This window comes from Peromyscus maniculatus, chromosome 4, assembly GCF_049852395.1.
Source record: "Peromyscus maniculatus bairdii isolate BWxNUB_F1_BW_parent chromosome 4, HU_Pman_BW_mat_3.1, whole genome shotgun sequence".
Classification (NCBI taxonomy): domain Eukaryota; kingdom Metazoa; phylum Chordata; class Mammalia; order Rodentia; family Cricetidae; genus Peromyscus; species Peromyscus maniculatus.
Genome location: NC_134855.1, coordinates 23,037,584 through 23,054,323, shown reverse-complemented (window position 1 = coordinate 23,054,323; position 16,740 = coordinate 23,037,584). Strand labels below are relative to the sequence as shown.

At 37.9% G+C, this 16,740-nt stretch overlaps 1 protein-coding gene across 2 annotated transcripts in view; it reads right to left on the bottom strand.

Moving 5' to 3' along the window:
- Nucleotides 1-4,558: 4,558 nt before the first annotated feature.
- The window catches only part of Arhgap15 (Rho GTPase activating protein 15), a 599,688-nt gene continuing 587,506 nt past the window's right edge, over nt 4,559-16,740 (bottom strand). For both annotated transcript variants that reach the window (XM_006974294.3, XM_076569381.1), the window contains one exon: nt 4,559-4,921. In XM_006974294.3, the coding sequence (XP_006974356.1) occupies nt 4,738-4,921 (184 nt within the window). In that variant the 3' untranslated portion in view covers nt 4,559-4,737. The remainder of the gene's footprint in view (nt 4,922-16,740) is intronic.

The following is a 16,740-nucleotide window of genomic DNA, read 5'->3' as shown; positions in this document are numbered from 1 at the left end:
AAGATCTAGGGTGTAAAAACTTGACTAGAGATGTGATATGCCATTCAAGGCTTTTTAGATTTTGGTCCCAACCTTCCTTCTATCATCTTCAGATTATGAAGTGACTTATTACTAAGTTATGGATCAATCATCTACATCCTTAAATGACAATTTATGAGATGCACATTACCTGCTTTAACTCTCACCACATTATTCCATTAGATTAAAAAAATGTATATAACATTTAATATATCAAAAAAGAAGAGAGTTCCAGATGGACTAATAATCTGCTCAGAATTTGAACAGTAAGTTTGACATATTTTGCTGCTTGTATGTTCTTTCATACTGCTTTGGCTCATTCCCTTATCTCCACAATTTACTCCAAGGAGTGCCATTTTTTGGGGAACAAGCTTTGTGACTTGGAAGGCTTAACACTGAGGCCACAAAAAAGACTTGGTCTTTAGGCCGACTCCGCTCAGATGTGTTTTATTTGGTAGCCTATTTAGCGTCTTAAAAATCAGATTTCATAGAAGATTCTCAATTCTGGCTTTCTATGAAAGATCTGAAGGTCTGGCAACATGGCTCACATTCCCACATAAGCAACATCAGCTCCAGCTGAGTAGAAGCCTGCCTTTTGGCCAGGCAGGGAGCTTGCATTTTCCCCAGCTGTTACCACTTCATAGTGCCGGCTGCCTGCTTCTCTTTACTCATTTATGCTACATGCCTGGCCCCACTCAGTGTCTGAGTTTGCAGCCCTTGGCTTAAAGAAACACACACACACACACACACACACACACACACACACACACACACACACACACACGAAGAGTAACCTATCTACATTTTAAAGATAAGATGAAGCATTTTAAAAATTATTTATTTTATTTTTGAAACTATAATATAATTATAATATAATTCCATCATTTCCCTCTCCCCTGACTCACCTCTAAACTCTTCAAGGTAGCCCTCCTTACTCTCTTTCAAATTCATGGCCTCTTTTTTCATTAATTCTGTTATATATGTTTGTGTATATATAGGTATACCTGAATATACCTGAATACATGAATGCAACCTGCTTAGTTGTATAATGTTATTCATATATATGTTTTCAGGGCTGACCAGATGATGCATTTTAATTGAAGAAATAAAATTTGAAGGATATCTTCCTTTTTATATTAAGATTTGAATTCCCAAGGAGAGAGAGTTGATATTGTTTTGGAATTTTTTCTCATTTTTGACAACAGAGCAATTTGACCCAGAACTTTTAGTGACGGTCCTTTTGGATAAAAATCTTTGCAGGGCCTTTTAATTAGGAATTGACAGGGTGATTAACTTATAATTCACAAAAATAAATGTGGAAGAGAGAAGTTCAGGTCAGTTTCTAGCTGTGTTAATCTGTAAGGACAGCACTATTGGCAACTGATTGCTTCCTTCTAACAGCTTTTCTAATTTTTCTTAATTGGATCCTTTGTTTTCTAATTGGATAGGGTGAACCATCATAAGGCTTTCAATTACGAGCTGTGGCATGATGATCCTGTCATATGGCACATGCTAAGTAAAGCCAGACTCAGAACATGTAAGATGGGATAGCCACCTTTTCCATGAAGAAAGAGGCAATCTCTTACAAGCCCGGTGGGTAAAGCCTGATGAAATGGGTATTCTAAACGGCTTGATTTTTCTAGGGCAACAGTTTGGGACTTGTGTTTCTTTTTGTTAGATTAGAATGTCTTATCATTGTATAGAAATGCATCTGAGAACACACGACTATTATTGCATTGTTAAATGTTAAAAAAACTTATAGACACATGACCTACATTTTTGCAGAGCCCTAGCCCCTGTAAGAGAACAGGAGTCTTCTCCAAGGGGTTTGCATCTCTTGACCACTAGGAAATTTAGAGATTCTCTGTCCAAGTTGTTCCGTGGTTCTCTTATTTTACACCCTCGGTTTCTTTTGTCTGTGAGGAAAGATCTGAATACTTTGGCCCACGTTTAACATCAACCACTTTCTGTAGTTCCATCCTCCCAAATCACCAGACATAGACATGTCATCTCTAACTTTCCCAGTTTTCTTTGGGGGTGTCAGGCCTTCCCCAATTCTGGTGCATGCCATTTCTCATTCCCACTTCGTGTGCCTTCTGTATCTTTCCTTGTCTAATAAATCTTATTCATCAGTCAAGATTAGATAGAACAGCCCCAGATTATCTCAGCAGTGAAGCCCAATTTGAATTCCCCAGTTACAACTTGTTTCTTAATCTCCAACTACTGCATTTTGTTAATATTTCTGTCACTGGCACTGCCCATCTATTTGATCATTTCTATGTACAGGGATTGAACCCTGAGGTGAACATGGTTGCCCCATTGGCCAACATCTGTGATCTTGTACTGGATAGTAACTAATCCTTAGGCCATTGTCTTCCTTCCCTACAGAGGGTAGTAATACATACTAGGTGCTTTCTATGGCATTCACATCATTAATGCCTAGAACTGGGCCTGACTCAGACCAGGTGAGTAAGAAACCCTGGCTAACTTTCCCAGTTTGTTTTTTGTTTTGTTCTGTTGTTGTTTTAATGGAGAATAGTGTCCGGTTTCATAAAACCTTTTAGTGCTTCAGCCTTGTGCAGAAACTTGGCTTGAACACTTAGGATGGTGATTCTAGACATCATAGCTAACTGAAATGTTACGGAATATCATGACCTTTCTATGCTTTCAGAATGAGCAAGTGAGATCCTGTGATGGGCACTTTGGCTCAGTACCTTGGAAAGGTCTTCCTCTAGAGAGGAAACATGTTCTCTGATGCAATGCCCTTAGCAGGCAGAAACAGGACACAGCTGGGGTCTGAATCAGGCTAAATCCCATCTGATTGGAAATCAAGAAGCTGGTGCTTTTGAAGATTATGAATCTGGAAGGCAGCAGAGACAAGGGGATGTGAATCTTTGCTCAAAGCAGGTAGTGCCACTCTCTTTGGCTTTCAGTATGATTTCTCTCCGGCTAAAGCGTCCAGAATATCTTTAAAGATGGATTCGTGAGGACACAATGTTTTAATACAGAACTTCCAACTCTGCCATTCTCTTTTCAAAGGGAGAAATAATTAAAGTCTTGGAAAAGACTTCATTGAGAATGTTACAGCATTGAGGAAGACTAGAAATAAATGCCAGAAACCCATGCTTCATGTTTCTTTGTGTTTTATTGAAAGGCACAAGCACAGTTTTACAGCTTAGCCATGCTCTTGCTTCACTGTTACTGACAGCTTTAGATCATGGGATTCTGTTTCTTCTCTTGGCTTTGTGATATGATGTGTATACATCCCACTTGATGAAACCACACTGAAGAATTCACTGTGCCTGCTTCACTGTTGGCTGTGAGCCCATATATTGGCGCCTTTACCAAAATAAAGACATTCAAGAGGACAAGCATACTCAGTCCTTCCTCAGGTGAGCATCCTCAGGCAGCACTGTGGATGCTGGTACTTCATGAACGGTCTCCTAAGTATCTCTTTCTCATCTCTGATTGCTCATCCATGCCCCAGCCTATGCCTCTGAGCTCATTATTGCTCTGAATGTCTGCTCTTGGATCCGTGCTTCACACATAGTATTTACATGCTTTATTTTTTATTTTGTGATCAAATCAATAACCAGAGTTACTTATCATAATGGATTAGTTTTATTCATTCCATTTGAGTTTATTAAAAAGCTGTCAAACATAAGTCTACATTTTTATCAGCAGAACTCTTTCATAAAATGCCATGAGATGTGTTCAGCTAGAACATACTTTTCAAAATATAGCAATGTTTGATATATTCTAGACAGTTATCCCTTTGTTTAATCAATCACAACTGAAAGTAACCATCAAATGGATAAGATAATATGAGTCTAGTTAAGGAATCCTTAGGGCATACTAATCCAAGCATTTAAAAACAGTTCTTCCTAGCTAGAATTAGTGTAACTCACCAATAAAATATCCTTCAAAACATAATAAAAATAAAAATTCTACATAAAATGGCATAGCTGGGGAAAGGAGGAGACACAGTTTGATGAAGACTCAAAATGGAACAGAAATGCAGTCCCTGTGGAAAATAAAGATCAATCCATTTAATTTACAAAATGGTATATTTGTGGAACCAAAACAGCACTCACACACAAAAAAGAGCTGTCCAACAACAAATCTCTTGAACTGTCCTTTTGGTCTTCAGGAAAGCTGCCACTCAACATGTATTTGCAAAGCTCACCCATCACCGATGATCATTGTATTGTACTCTTGAAAGATGAAAGCACTCTTTTGATTGAGAACATAGATGCCTTCCTATTGTTTGTGCTCTCTCTGTGGAGGCTTAGGCATGTGGGGACATAGCTGACGCATTGATCTTGAGCAGGCACACACTCATACTTACCCACAACTTCTCTACATACTCACCTATCTGCACACACATCAACAAATACCTGATGCCAAGGAGCAGTAGTAGAGCTATGCCTGGGTGCTGTCTTGTACACACTATTTAAGAGTGTGAGACATTTATGATGTATTTCTAGAATGCTAAAAGGAACAACACTCAAGGGGTTAACATAGAACACATATAGGAAAATATTGTCATTTATTTTATTCAAATGTTTGGAACTTAAATACAAAATCATCACTAAGTTTTCACAAAATGAAGCATCTGTCGCTTGGAAGGAAAAAATATTTCAGAAATATGTTTACAGAAATGTAAAAATATTAGGCATCAAGACAGATGTGAACATACTCAGTAGCTTGTCTTGTCTGTCAGTCTTCCTCTGAGCTGAAGATCTTATCATACTCGTTCAGCATGAACTCTGCTATCTGGTTTTGGTAGACCATGTGTATCGCCATGTTCCCAGACTCATTTTCAGCTCGCAGAAGGGTGGGTCCAAATACAATCCCTAAGCTTTGTGTGGACATGAGATTCTGAGAGGCTTTGGCCACTATCCTGCAGAGAAGAAAAAAATAAAGAAAAGATACCATTGGAGTTTAATGTGAAATTGTAGCTAGCTCTAATTCCAGGAAAAAAAAAAACACACAAAGAACCTCACCACTCTATTTGATCATAAGCCCTTCATGAATTACTGAATGAAATCAGAACACTACCTTGTCCAACTTTGAATCCTCATTATAAATGGCTATTGTGGATGTTTAATAAATACGTTAAACAGCAAAATTCTTATGGAGTTAAAAAGATTCAGCCTCTTAAGTACTTATAATCAATGGAGAATATAGGTGACTTAATCATGGACTATATTAGAATACAAAATAATAGAAAAATATGCATAATTAATAATGGAAGACAGACATAAGGACTGGGATATGACTTTAGTGATTAGAATGAGGGAAGTGCTCCTGGCAGAAGCTTAACAGGAATATGTTTTGTAGAGGAGGTGGGCTCTGAGACATTTAGGTATATGTCAAATTTCTGTTTCTCCATTCAGTTGGATGGGTGATTTTCTCATGCTTCAACAGAATGCAGAATCTGGTAGCATTCCTATAGAGAAAGAATCCTTCTGAGATTGGAGAGGTATTTGCTCACATGAGGATTATATAGAAAGCTGCAATACCTTTGGTACACAAAGATGTTGTATTTAAGGGATGCCTTACATGTCACAAAGGGACTTTTCAAAGAAAACCAAACCTTCTTGCCAGATTGACACTTAAATAGTGAATAATTTCATAGCTGATACTTTGAGAACACAAAATTTCAGCGACAGAAAGGAAACAAGGTAGCCTGTGGAAAGCAGGTGTTAAGACATGCTGTTACAGACTTCCGGATAGCCTGACCCAAGGGAAGTGTGAGCGAGACAGTGATTTTGTTGTCCTCAGTGTGGAACTTGGTTGAGCTGTTTAGACCTTGGCACTGTCCTGTTTGGCCTATGCTGGTCTACACAGTCCAGAATCAGAGAAGGCAGGAGACTCTGTTTACTTTCATTACTTTTCCAATGGAATCCTTGAAGTTCCATGTTCTGGCTTGTATCAGAGCACAGTCCAGGTTAATATAATGGAGTGTTGCCAGCAAACTGTACTTGACTTACAATTTGCAAATCAACTATAATCAACCATTATTTCAAATGATTTTGTTGTGTCATTTAATCCTCATAATAATCTCACAAAGCAGATTTTCTTGCTAGCTCTGTTGAGCAGGGGAAATGACTGAGGCCCTGTGAACCCAGGGACTGATACCATGAAGAACTAAGGCTGGTATGTGGGCTGTGTGGTCCCAGCTCTTCAGGATATATCATCTCAGAGTGTCTGTTAACACCATTATGCTTCATAACAGGCTCAACCTTTCACTTCTCTGCACCTTGCACATTATTGAGTCTGTTATAAGAGGCTCTGAATTTTCATCCTTCACTGTACAATTGTGATTGTCAATTTGGTTCTAGCATATTTATCATGGGCAAAATGACTGCAATTTTGAGTGAAAATCCAAGACATTCTGCCTCACATTTTTCTTTTCTTCCTGCTTTAAGTTGAGAACATTTGTACCTGTGAGTATTGTTGGCATGACTACATTTCTGGAAGGGAGTCTCATATTTTTAGAGTTTCAGTAAGTTATCAGAAATTTCAAATTTAAAGTTTCCTTTGGGAAAAAAGGCTATGTCACTTTGATGCTTCATTTTTCAAAGACTGTAAAATGATATAAGCCTTCTCCCCCACATCTGGTGAGTGAAGCAGGCCTTAGCTCTCTGCAGCATGGTAGTTTACCTCAGTTTAAGATCTTCAGAACCTCTTCTTGGCAAGTGTGCTATGAAAGTCATTAGTAAGATGTATTTTAAGGTAAAAAGCGTTTTTATCTTTTGCTTTTAACTGAATGCCTTTTATGATACCAACTTCAGTGGCTCTAAGACATGAAAAATTGCCAAAGATAAAAATGGAAAAAAACAAAACAAAGTAAGTAACTGAGTGCTCAGAAGGCAAAAGTTGCTGTAACTTTACCCTTTGACAGCAAGTGTCTCAGTTGCTGAGATTCACCTCGCAGAGACCAGCACTCTGGTTATAGGCTATGGAGAAGGCAGACAGAAACCTCAGACAGCACTGACTGTGTGATGGTCAATGGCCTGGCAAAGGCATCTGGCTAGTGGAAGATCATTAGGATTTGGAGTTTAGAAAACCTGAAAGAGGAAGGGCATGATGTAAACATGGACTGAGGGATGGAGTTATGTTTTCTAATTTATGCTGTTCTAATTTCTGTCAGACAAAAGAATGGACAGGAGATAGTTGGGGGCTCAAACTGAGTGACACCCTCAAAATATAAGGTCAGAAGTTAAGACTTGTCCAGGATTTGGTAACTGCAGGGGATGATCATGACTGACAGAAAACGATGGGGTAACTCTTCTAGTGGCAGGGCAGCTCAGCTCTCATCCCCAAAGCACAACTAGGTGGGTATAGTCCTATAGAGGAACTAGGCTGCATTGAGGCTAGAAACTTTACTATTCTCCAAGAGTTATAGGTTATTTTTGTGTGTGTTGGCAAAGACCTTGTCTTAGGATCCAGAACAAGGTCAAATCTACAGGTGGGTACCTGGTTAAGTTTAGACAGAATGGACAGGGGGAGATAATGAAGCATGTCCAGGCCACTCTAAAGATATCTCCTTCTCAGTTCCTGGGCCATAGGGACTCTTCTACGAATTCCTTCCAGTGGGTAGGTTTCTATCTAGTGTGCCAATGCTCAGTTTTTGCTTTTATGCAAAAAGAAATCATTACATCTCATCCCAAACTCATATTCTTCAGGTCTGTTCTCTAGAAATTTCCCATCTGATTTGGATAATGATAATTGATGAGTGCTTTAAAGTGATCTTGTTAATGTAAACACCTCAGAATAACATAATTTTGTAATTTTTTACTATGTCTAGATTAGTGCAGATTACATTTTGATAGTAGCTTAAATTTGTTTCTTAAATTAAGGAAACCAAGTCACTGTCACTTGCTATGTGTTCTAGAAAAACAAGATGTAGTTAAGAGATAAGACAATATGGTTGTGCATTATATGGAACATGTGCTTATTAGCTTTTTACCATTATAAAATGCATTTTGTTGGTGTGTATGTATTCAGTGAAGCAGTACTTGATATGTTAAAAAAAAACAGTCTTTAGGTTAGAAATGATGTTGAGGGTGAAGACCAATCTGAGGTAGAAATTGCTGATTTATGTTGACAGGCAAATATAGTCTTACACTAAATTTTGAATTAGATTATACCTCATTTTGTAGGCTGTAGAGACAGATACTTCTAGCAAAGAAAGCTCTGAAATTAGGTGTGCCTGACTAATGTGTTAATGCCATTGTAAACTTTGCTATTCAAATAAAAACTTACTGATTCAAATAAAAACCTAGCCTCCTGAATAGTTACACAGCTGATTAATGAGCACATAGAGAGTCAATCATAGTTTCCAAAATATAGCGAGAACATTAGGCAGAATTATTTATTGGTCGCATCATTATAGCATATCTTCCAGTCTCCTGAGTGAGTAGATGCGAGTTACAGCCAAGGGTTTAACTGCTGGTTAAACACAGTCTAACACAAAACTAGAACACAGTCTAACAAAAGCAATAAAAACTGTGCATCTACTTTATGTAACCTCATATCTCTGGCAGAAAACAAAAATGCAGTAAGCAGTTACTCCAGCAGTTGGAAGGGAGAGACCGCGGTTGGAAATTCCTTCCAGAAAGCTCTGACCAAAGTGAGTTCTGTGCAACACCATTTGTGTCTATGCCTCATAAAAATGGTGTCCAAGACAAGTTTTGAAGAAGATTGTGGACTGATTTCCTTCTTGTAGGTTTCAGTGCGCAAAAACTGTTAAGACTCTAAAAAACCTGCAGAGAAAATGGCCCTGCTCATGCTCAGCTTGTGTCCTTATGACTTAAATGGCATGCCTGGCTTTTGTGCCTCAGTGGCACTGAGCTGTATAGTCAGGGCAACCCTGCCCTAGTGTGCTAAGGGCCGGTCTGCAATTCTGAAAATCTACTGAGTTTGACCTGCCTGTGTTTTTCTGCATCTGCAGTCTCTCTTCTGCCAACCCAGAGGGGGGTGTGCTGTGGCCAGTTTCCCCTTTTAGGTGGATGGACACATTGCATCATCCTTAAAGTTCATGACAGTGCTCTGAATTCTGAGCTGTAATTTAACCTTTTTCCAGAAAAAAATGATGAAAGACACACACCCTCCATTACAAAACAAAGGTGAAATTGCAGAGAAGGCAAACTATGAGTGAGAAATGAGTAAGATTGCCAATGTGGCTGAGAGATTAATGTACCAAGAATTGGTGGGTGATTAGGAAGTGACGAAAAACATTTAGCTCTTCTATCAGTATTTGGGAATTCCATTGATAGATGTTTATTTGCTGTGAATTTATTCCCAAGAAACCCTAATAGCAAAGATACCTGATTTTAAGCAGCATGAAGAACTCAAAATTAATCTCCTGCAAATGGCTGACTACCAGGCTTCAGCTCTTCTTTGAGAAAGACTGAAGAAACATTACTTTATCCAACATAGCCTAATGAAGATGTCATGACTTTATAACTGTGTTCTGAGATACCAGTTGATACATGTTCATTGTAGGAGCAATGCTTATATGACTAAGTTAAATCCAAGTTTATACAAACTTTAAGTGGATTAGACTCTTTTAAAAAACAAGGTCAGGGAAGTGATATTGTATAGCACTATAGACACATAGATTTTTGGATTAGTAAAGAAGCAATCTGCACTACAATGCTGCAAACATTGGACTTCAGTCCAGAACAAAAAAGCAAAAAACCACCAACTGCCCAATCAACCAAGCAAAACCCAAAAACTCTCAGAAAAGCCTTATCCTTGATAGGGTTTTCCAAAAATGAGCAGAGTTATAGCTAAGTGAAAGAAATTTCTTGGTTGCATATAATCACAGCCAAATGACTCAAGGAAATGGGAATTTGGTATAAAACTATAGCTGATATGAAATCAAGAAAAGCAACATGATTAATAGTAGCATATGTTCAAGCAGATAGCTGATAGGTGGGTGCAACCTTTTGAAAATTATAATCTATCTATCTATCTATCTATCTATCTATCTATCTATCTATCTATCTATCTATCTATCTACCTACCTATCTTCCTACCTACTATCTATCTATCTATCTATCTATCTATCTATCTATCTATCTATCTATCTATCTATCTATCTGCCTGTCTATCGTGTGTGTGTGTGTGTGTGTGTGTGTGTGTGTGTGTGTGTGTGTGTGTGTGTGTGTTTGAGCAAGAGAACAATCTGCAGAAGTTGTTTTTCTGCTTCGGACAAATCTGTCTTGGGGATCAAACTCAGATCATCTGGCCACAAGTGCCTTAAGCAACTGAGCCATCTCACCAGCCTGCAAACTTCCTTTTAAGATTTTTTTTTACTGTTACCATGGTAATGTACACAGAAAGCCACATAACTGCCCATAGGACAAGTTTTCAGTTCTGGGGGTGTATTGCAATGTTCCTCTTCCTGTCAGAGGAGCTTCCAGAGGGTGTTACTGGATTGGGGAAGAATGTGGTGACAAATTTATTCCGTCAAGTCACACACCTGGCTTGCAAAATACATCTCAGCCACTGCGTGTGAAATGTTAGTCGTAATTTTGACCACTTAGTAAAGAGAGACTGTTAGAAATAGAATCAATCTTCAATATGCTCAACTTATGTTTCTTCTGTGTTGTGACTATTTTGAGGGGATCCATACTAACCATATGCTTGCCTTCCTTCAGTTTGCACCAACTCTTCTACTGGCTCCTCTGGCCTTTTATAAGATTGGGGAATTTGCAAAACTCCCACCTTCTCTCTTAAAGTCATGGCATATGTCAGAAGAATGCTCAACTATAATAAAAGCAAGAGCACATTTACAGAGCATCTTGCATTTAGCATCAGTGTGTTTCAGAGTGATCATTCACATCTGATTCAGCATGGTCACATGTCAATCTGGAAATCAATTGGCTTGAACTAATTGTAGTCTTCAATTTTGTATCTAGATACTATATCATTATTAGTTTCCAAAAATCAGCTCGTGACTAGCATCTCAAATGGGAATTATTGCTATATTCTGACATTTTTGCTTTTAAATAATCTTTAAGAGCATGCATATATAATTTTTCAAAATACATTATAGGAAAAAAAACAATATGGCAATTGCCTATTGATAGGTAACCCAGCCTACTTTTTTGAAATTTATTGAGCTACTTTGCATTAATTTCAATACAGAAGATTGAAACACTTTCAATTATTCACTTGTCTCATATTTTTATTGATCAGACATTATAGAGATAGTCTAAAGCACCTTTAAAATAATATTCAAATTGTCTAACAGGATTTAGGGAATGAAATTAAAAAATGAATAGCCATGGGCTTCAGTTAATGACTTCTTTCTAGTTATGTATTTTGTAAGTTATCAACAATGGCAAATACAATGGCCGTCAGAGCCACAGTCCCGCCATTCTAAATACCAGAAGGGAACACTATTGATACTGTTGTTGAATGCCTTCACTGTGCTAGTCATAGCGCTGCAGGTATGCCAGTGTTTTGGAAACATATTTGAAAATAAGCTTTAACTTTTCCTTTAACTATAAAGGAATGAATTTGGTTAGAGAAAATGTGTAAATTCTATGAGTATTATTTTATGTATATATGATTATGTGTATGGAAGCATGCAGGTCTGTGAGTGAATACAGTTACATGTATGCTACAGCATGCATGTGGAAGCTGATCCTCATCTTTCACCTTATGTGAGAAAGGGAATATGGCTGTTTGCCTTTTGGAATTTGAAGCTAGCTGGCCTTGAGTATCTGGGTATCTTGTCTCTGTCTTCCATCTTGCCATAGGAGCATTGAGATTCTAGACATGCACACTGTTACACCTGAATTTATGTGGGTACTGGGAATTTGGAATCAGGTCCTCATATTTGTGCAGCAAATACTTTACCCATTGATCTGCCTCACTAGTACATGAGTATAACTCAAAAAGTACATTACTTGTTAACCTACTATGTACCAGATGCTACTCTGAATGCTGAAATAGTTGTAGCAAGTAAAACAGACAGAATCCTTGCCCTGTAGGAGCTCACACAGCTAGCCCTCCCAATCCATAGCTTTTATGTCTGGAGATCTAACCAAGCTCAGATGGGAAACATTTGAGAAAAAAATGTATTTGTGTTGACAGAATATAGGGTTTTTTCCTTTACATCTACATTAAACAATGTGGTGTAACAACTATTTCCATAGCATACAAATTATATTTGGTATTATAAATAAGACCCCAGCATCCACAGAGTCTGGTATCTGCAGGGTGTGCCAAAACTAATCTTCTTAGGAGATTGAAGGGTGACTGGAATCTTGGGGTGTGTGTGTGTGGGCAAACAGCCAAGCACACACTACTCAATAGATAATGTGATTTCAATCATGAAATGTTTTACAAGGAAACTAAGAAAGAAAGGGGTAGATCTTCTATTGACCCCGAGCACTTTAAAAATCCCAGTGATCTAGAATCTATCCTGAGATTCATGCTTACACTGTATAGACAGGATCTGGCTGCTGCCATTTTCAAATAGTACTCATGATTTCAAGTAGCAGAGAGTAGTGGAACATACTACACATGACCAGACAGGGTGCTCCCAAAACCCTGTCCCCTTGCAATGGTGGTATAAGTCCTGTACTGCTTAGGCACACAAATCAGGGAGGAAAGATTTCAGGAAAGGTACAGTGGTCCAGGACGAAGCCACGCTGCAGTTCTAGGAGTAGAGAAAAGCACAGTGTGGCTATGGATGGGGAGCCAGAGTGTGGAGGTGGGAGGTACTCCTCAGGGACTTAGAGGTCCATAGTAAAGTTTAGGGATTTAATTCTAAGGATGATGGGGCATCTTTTCTTGAGTTTTGAAGAAAATGGCATTACCAGTATTTAGAGAATATAAATGAATATATCATAATTGCTGTATGCATTTGAGTAAATACTCTTTCTACAGTTCTGAATTCAGCATTTCTCATGCCTAACATGAACAATTGCTATGTCTTGGTTGTGTAATGTATATTGTTTTGCTATTACCTTATATGGGAAAATGGATATACTCTAAGGATTTAGTACATGTAAAATTAGTAAACAACAATAAAATTTTACCACATACTCTGTCGTCAATTTTTGTAGTATTTCTGTAGGTAGTGGTTTTTGTTCTGAGCAGGTTAATCCACCCGTCCCCTACCAGCCTGCCGCTGGAGTCACTTGACTCTATCTGCAGAAAGCATCTTGTTTGGGTGAGGTGGGGAGCTATTCTTTGCCTCTAGCCTTCAGTGGGCAGAGGCCATAGGCACTGTTAACCCCTACAAACACAGAGCAGCCTCCTATCACATCATCAGGCTTAGATCATGGTTTTAGAGGTGGTGGGAAACCCTGCTCTCAGTGGGAGAGTGCTAATGGATCTCACCTTACTCATGAGAGCAATTTGGAAAGGTGTATGAAGCATGAAACACAGAGATCTTCTCCCAGAAATCTGATGCAAGAAGTTTGGGGAGACACTTGACAAACAAGGGGCGTTCACAAGTTCTCAGACGGTACAAGTCCATGCCATGAGAACAAGCACCCATCCTCAAGCCAACATGGTAGCATATGGGAGGGCCTTATTATCATCATTATTATCTGGTATATTCTTTAAAATGTAATCACTGTAGGTGAAAAATGGCTATCTATTTTCTATTCTTTAAACTTTAGATCCTTCAGTATAAGCACTGGAAAAGAAATCAAGAAATGCAAATAAATAGAGTTGTATATTTTCTCTTTGTGAATATTTCTTGACATCTTTTCTATTGAGAGCACACAATTTTATATTTGTTTGTTTATTTGGTCCATTTTATTTATTTGTATAAAAACTACTGCATAATCCTTAAAAATGTGGTAATAGAAAGCACCTAGAGTAACAAGCAAAGTCTCACCACTTCCTAATGAAATACTTTCATTGTGGCTGTAATTAACCAGTGGGTGTGGCTTCAAGATAGTTTTCTACTTACCCATTGATCTATCTACCATTATATATGACAATATATATTCATGATACCTGTATAATATGTAATATGCAGCACATATATACAAATTTTCTTTTGAAAAAGAATGAAATAGTAACACACAAAATGTTCTAATATTTGCTCCCCCTTACTGTATATCATGGATATATTTCCAACTTGCCACTAATAAATATACTGCATTCTTTAAAAAAAGTCATTTCATTTCTTAGCATGGAAATTCTTTAAGTTATTTAAGCATTCCTCAGTTGGTGGCTATTAGGTTGTTTCTTTATTTTCTGCCCCAGACAATGCTGCAATGAAGTGTTTTCTGTGCAGATTTCTGAGATCTTATATATTTTGATGATAAAATTTTTATCATTTTTTATCAAACATAATGTTCCTGATTTTTTATTTCTTAATTTCATTTACTTTTATGTAGTCACATATGGTAGTATTCCTTCTGAAATTTATATTGTTGTTGTTATTATTATTATAAAATTCAGCCATATTAAAGAGCTCAGCTACAGATCGCCAGTTTTCTCCTAGTTAAAAAAATTATGTCACATTTTCAACATGCTCCCTAGTTTATCTTAATCTAATTTAATTTGCAAATGTGATCACAATATAAATTTATCCTTTCCCCAATGCCAGCTAATTGTTGAATAATCTACTCATCACCAAGTGATTTGTGACATGATTTTTTTTTTTTTTGTAGTTTGTTGAGCTCATAGCCACACATACCTGAAAAACCAGCTCTGCTATTATCTCTCTGTGTAGTTTGAACAAGTACTTGCCTATTTAAATCCCTGTAATATTATTAGGCATGTTCCTGCTCTGGTCTTTCTTTTCTTCATAACTGACAAAAAGCTTTCAGATGAACTTCAGATGCCGGAAGTAGTCCATCTTCTTTTATCTGAAAGCATACTTTGACCAAAGCCACCAAGTAGAAAGCAGTAGAGCTGACAGGAAAGCTCAGATCTCTCCTGCTCTGGGATACAGACACCCGCTTTGCACACGAGTAAGATCTAGTGGTTTTAAGTTTGAAAACAGGGCTCTTCCTAACAGTGAGGCTTGAGAAAGACTTGAGGAAGAGTTGCAGTTAGTTGAAGTGAGTTGCAGCCAGCAAGATTTCCTGGGAGACATATTTTGATTTTTCAGAATCTCTTAATTCACATTCAAGGGCATAAGAGGAGAAGGGTAAGAAGATGGAAGAAAAACACAACTAAGATGAAGGGTTTTCTCTCTGTGTCACAGCTTTCTCACCACAAAGGAAAGCGCACTATTGGTGTAATGACAGAGAATTTCAGCTCTGCTTTCTTTTGGGTGTCTTCCCTCAAACTTTAGGATGGTTTTAGTCGTCTATATGTGAGTCTCTCAAGAGTAACAGAAGTTTTCTCTGCTGCTACTTAAGGATCGATAATTCCAAGATCCCACTTTGCAGTTAGAGGAAACATCTAGAAAATGTATCATACATTTGGAGTACTTGCAGGAAGCAGACATTCATAAGAGTGCTATTATTCTCTACCTGAGTTTTCCAAATAAACCTGTTGAAATGCTAGTGTATGCTAGTCACATCTTATATGGACTATCAAATGCTGTACATGGATCAGTATTAATTAAGCCCACAGAATAATGCACCTAATTAAAAGACATTAGTGGAAAACATAGATCTTAAATATTTACCCTGTGATGTCTGAAAAGCCTAGGAGGAATGCTACCAGTGTGTAGTTAGAATTCGTTAATCTCTTATTTTTCCTTATTATATAAGTGAAGGAAGTGTCAATTCCCGCTAAGGGCATCCTCACAAGGTCTTTGGCAGTCTGTATTTGGCAGACATATCTTCTTGTTTCAAATGTCCTTGGGGTAGCTGATTATCCGTAGCAATTTGAGTATTATCATTCTCTTGTCCATATTTTATTTTATTTTCTCAGTGAAAATAAGTCTTTTAATTCTTTCTACAGTGATTGGTCTTCACAGGTGCCCGTGAGGTATTGGGTTATCAGGGTGGCACTAAAATAATGTGCTCCTACAAGAAAGGACTTAGGACTGATGTTGAACATGTTTGGCTTGAAATACAGTGCACTTAGAGAAGCCACAATGCTGGGAAAGCAAACAGCCATGGTATGGAAGGAAGAGGGAACGATTTTCCTTTGTGTGAAGAATTAGTGCTGTGGAAATAGAAATGGCTGTTTCAGAACAGTTATAGATTCTTATCACCATGGAGAATGCAGACAAGTCAAAACAAGAAAACAAAAATCATTCAAAATTCTAACCATTTAGAATTTTACCTCTGTTAATATCTGGTATAGACTTCCCTTATAAATACTGGAGAGGTACTGGGAGTATCCATCAAGATTATTCAATAATTTATTGCCTAAAAGGCCCACATTCCCCATCAAGAGAAATATTTAGCAGGACATTTGTGAGTCCTGAACTAGATGGCAGAATCAGTGACCTTTGAAGAATGGTTTGTGCTGCTGGATTAATGTCTAAAGAACAGACATTCTGGGAAAGTTGAAGCATCATTTAAAATGAGGAGGGGTAACATATACTACAATTTCTACCCAGCATGCTGGTGTTTCTTGCCATTCTCTGGGATTCAGCAGAATCCATGGCCTCAGAGGAGGGTGGTACATTAGAAAAGCAGAGAAAATACTTTAGATTTTGGGCCAATTATGGTATTTGAATAGCAAAGGACAGTGCCTATGAATAGCCTAATTGTTGGGTAGAAATATGAGCCAGGCTACCATGCTGGTAGGCTACAGATAGACCTG